Raw genomic sequence first — 4,135 nt, 5'->3', positions numbered from 1 at the left:
GAGTATGGAAAGAGCCTGGGATGAGGCTAAGAAAGAGTACGAGTAGAGTATGAGAAGAACATGAGAAGAGGCTAATAAAGAGTATGAATTGGTATTAGAGCCAAAGTTTAAGTTAATTATGTTTGGGTGTAGCCATTCCTAGTCTTTAACTGCGGAAGAAGCAGAGATTATGAGCTGGTTTTGTGATAAACCATGTTATGAGACTAAGTACTCGGCTGAAGATATGTGAAGCTAAAGAACCTAAAAGTTGAGATAAGAAGATTGACCAACCTTGAAGATTTGGGTCTAGTATGTTCAAAAGAAAGAAAGAATGGTCATTTGTGAAATGACTTAAGAATGGGCTCTCTAGTTAAAGAGATGTTAAGAGTATGTAGAAAGAATGATATCATCGTGTCATGAAAGAAAGATATGTTATAGATGATGTTGTTGGGTTTTATGTACTATAACACTCCTATGGTGCACATACAACCCTAATAGCTTTGGATCTAAATTTTCTCTAATTATACATGCAATAAAATTTCCAAAGCATGAAGCCTACAACTAGCATACAATTTTGACATATAAATCATAAAAGTGAGTTAGAAGATTACCTTTTGTTGTAGCTTGTTGAATTAGGCCTTTCAAAAGCTTAGCACCCCAAGTGTTGTGCCTCAAACAAGTCACAAACATCATGAACAACTGGAAGACAAATGAGAGAGAGGTTAGGCACCAAAAATCGTCCATACTCATGCAATGTCACTCTTAGGTCGATTTTTGGCTTTGGTGGGTTACATATATAGTGTAGAATTCCAAGAGTTCTATGTAACCCTAATTCTCACACTTAGGCTTATGATCCATAACTTATATGGACTAATAATTTATGGACTTTCACATAAGCTTAGCCCATTACAAATTAATCATGGATCATTAGCCCGAACCATATGTCTCACTGATTTACATAATCAGTCTCTGTTAATTTGATTAGTCCCTTTTGATCATTAAGGTTTCAAGGGTCATATCGGAAGAGTTGCCTAATATGTTCGAGAGGATCAAGGATGAACTGACAACTATGTTTGAAGAACGATATGCGGCTATTGAGACTGATATTGGGGTCGTACGGACAAGGACTAGGGATGTCACGTATTCTAACTTATCCGTATGCGAACCTCCCTTGTTCGAGGGGAAGAAGGACATAATCATGAGTATGAGGTGGATGGCTGATGTGGAGAGTGTCATTCATTAAAATTACCCCTTTTACTATGTTTTATGATTTTTCATAGCCTTTACTTCTTCCTTCTTACTTTCTAAATATCTTAAAAAGGCCATCATTACTTGGCTTCACACGAATTAGTTCATCCTTTGTCATAGTATAAATATGAAAAAAAATAATAATAATAATAATAGAAGAGAAGTATAAATACGAAAAAAAAAAAATAGAAGGATATTAAACTTTTCAAAAAAATCAAGTTTTAAATAAAATAAAAAAACAAATTAACCAGTCATTAAATATCATGCTTAGTCAACATTGAATTTGGAATCGGTCAAACTGTAGTGTTACTAAGCCAACAACTTTATTTTATTTTTATTTATTATATCATTATATTTTATTGATAACAAGTTGGTTATGATCGGCAATCAATATAAACTTAAATGCGCAAATACTGTTCACGCTTTACAGTAATTGGATGTTGGGAAATAGTTATGAGTACAAGGTCAATGAATTCATATCCTTCCATTAATATCGATTGTTCCAAATACATAGGACATTAAAGATGGACGGGATAACTTTTAGGTCCATTAAAAGTGGAAAAAGAGATTTAACTCGAAACTTAAATTAATAGAACTCTTCTAAAGCCGACAGCAACCAAACCATTCTAGGACTAATTTGTTAATATTGGCAATGGTATAAGCAGGAGTAATAACAAACCAAGATAGCAATCACAGCACCAATGATGATCATGACAACACCACAGCAGCACCAGGGGCAAAAAAGTCCATTCTTATATATATTCCTCAAACAAAAAAGCAATAACTCTTGTTCGGTTGACCTTTTAAAAAACAACCTCTTGGAGAAAGAATACTTGGGTGTAGATACAGTCGATGTCATTTATAAATGAATTAAAGGACGAGGGTAGACTTTATCAAAACAATGCCATGTTGACTTGAGCCACAAAAAATTCCTTATATATAACCCTCAGAAAAGTAATCCGACAACAGGGAAACATCTTGTTAAAAGCTCTCTCTGTGAGTTGTGAGTTGAAGATGGCCGAACCAAGCAATGCACCTTTATCCTCTCCGGTTTCTGTGATAGGGTCTCAGTTCATGGCACCAAATCAATTCGATATTATAGTTGATATAATTACAACCGGAAACCTTGTGGTTACAGATATTGACCATAAAATCATGCTACAAGTGAAATCATGCGACACATCCTTTCATCAGCAGCGAGTGCTAGTTGATGCTGATGGCAAACCCATCGTTCTAATGCGCGGAAAGGTGACTTTAAGTTCAATTTTTTAATATATTTTTGTTGAAAATTTGATGCTAACTTTTAACATTGGTATGCACTAATTTATTGTCCAGATCATGAGTGAACACGATAGATGGAATGTATTCAGGGGTAACAGTAAAAGCAAATCGGATATGATATTTACCACACAATCAGCTCACATGATCCAGTTTAAGACCAATGTACAAGTGTTCTTGGCAAAAAAAACTGGTAAGAAGAATGTTTGTGATTTCAAGATCAATGGAAGCTGGACGAACAGAAACTGCACTATTTATATGGGAGATACTTCAACACCAATAGCCCAAGTAATTTTCATATACCTTTTAGTTTGTTTTCTAGTAAGTTCATAAACTTAAAGCTCGAGCTGAAACTAATTAATTGATTTATTCTTGTAGATGTCTAAAATGCAATCATCGGAGGATGTAACGAACAAATTCATGGTGACCATTTATCCCAATGTGGATTATGCGTTTGTGGTCGTACTTATAGCCATCGTTGAGGTTATGAAAATGAATAACTCTGTCATAAAAGAAAAATTTGCTCGGGAAGTTATTGGAGGTTTGAGTAACATTATAGTTGGTGCGCTTCTTTTATAGAATAGCTGGATGCATCAATGGTTTTACAGAATCATATATCATCTTTTCACATCGTGATGGAAATGGTATGATTACCAATTAAAACAAACACGATTTTTGATCCCTTAACTGTGTTAGAAGTACTTATAATCTAGACTTGTGTTAGAAATTACAACTGTCCAGTAGTTAAACAACTATCCAATCCTATCAAACATTGTAGCATAAATTAATATATACAAGATGTATGTTTTCTATTTTGTAATAAATATGATGTTGTATTAAACATATTTTGTAGTAAATCGTAAATCTTCCTGTTGTTTTAACCCCTTACAGTCCACTTCGGTTTACTCTTTGTTTTCTCTTTTCTTTTGCAACAAAATGGTGGAGCAAGGTGTGGATGTGTGTTTCTCGAATAGAAAACAGAAAGTGAAAGCGCATATCCAAATTGCAGAAAAACTATCCAACAAAAATCTTATTCAATGACTTCTTATAATTTGTTGTAAAAATTACCATAATTGGAGATTTCATTGTATGTTTTGTACGAATCTGAAGATTCGTGGAACATATAAGAATGACATTCTCGAACTACATTATTACAAACCGGCACAATTGTTAAAGGGCTATTTTCCCATAATGCACATGTTATTGAATAAGTGTATATATATATATATATATATATATATATATATATATATATATATATATATATATATATATATATATATATATATATATATATATATATATATATATATATATATATATATATATATATAATCAGAAATTGTGAGATAGGTGGATAACACTTGAATGTTATGTTTTTTGTTTCTAAAATGTGGCGGTGGCATAACTGTAAATAGATTGGTAACATATTAAATTAACGAGCTTATTAACGATTGTAGGGCTATTGTTGTAATTTTACAAAGATTCATATTAGTTTGCAGGCTACGATATTATAACCGCCTATGTCATTCATTTCTTTCTCGATCAAAATCTCAATTGGAACTTTCACGAAAACCCTTTTTTTTTTCTTTCTTTGTCTCATTTTGCCCTAGTTTTCGTTTATTAGCTA

At 32.8% G+C, this 4,135-nt stretch overlaps 1 protein-coding gene across 1 annotated transcript; it reads left to right on the top strand.

Annotated features, from left to right (window-relative positions):
- The first annotated feature begins 2,205 nt into the window (after positions 1-2,205).
- On the top strand, positions 2,206-3,351 carry LOC111881871 (protein LURP-one-related 15). The gene is made up of 3 exons (XM_023878256.2): positions 2,206-2,475; positions 2,563-2,793; positions 2,884-3,351. The coding sequence occupies exons 1-3, from the start codon at positions 2,242-2,244 to the stop codon at positions 3,082-3,084; spliced, it is 666 nt and encodes a 221-aa protein (XP_023734024.1). The 5' UTR covers positions 2,206-2,241; the 3' UTR covers positions 3,085-3,351.
- Positions 3,352-4,135: the final 784 nt, after the last annotated feature.

Source organism: Lactuca sativa, chromosome 5 (genome assembly GCF_002870075.4).
Source record: "Lactuca sativa cultivar Salinas chromosome 5, Lsat_Salinas_v11, whole genome shotgun sequence".
NCBI classification, from domain to species: Eukaryota; Viridiplantae; Streptophyta; class Magnoliopsida; order Asterales; family Asteraceae; genus Lactuca; species Lactuca sativa.
Note: the sequence above shows the minus strand (reverse complement) of the source record. Positions and strands in the feature narration are given on the sequence as shown.

Bases quoted from the DNA above. Each gene is read 5' to 3' on its own strand.
- LOC111881871 (XM_023878256.2), top strand. From the start codon at position 2,242: ATGGCCGAACCAAGCAATGCACCTTTATCCTCTCCGGTTTCTGTGATA. The intron at 2,476-2,562 runs GTGACTTTAAGT...TTTATTGTCCAG, and splicing joins TCGTTCTAATGCGCGGAAAG to ATCATGAGTGAACACGATAG. The intron at 2,794-2,883 runs GTAATTTTCATA...TTATTCTTGTAG, and splicing joins CTTCAACACCAATAGCCCAA to ATGTCTAAAATGCAATCATC.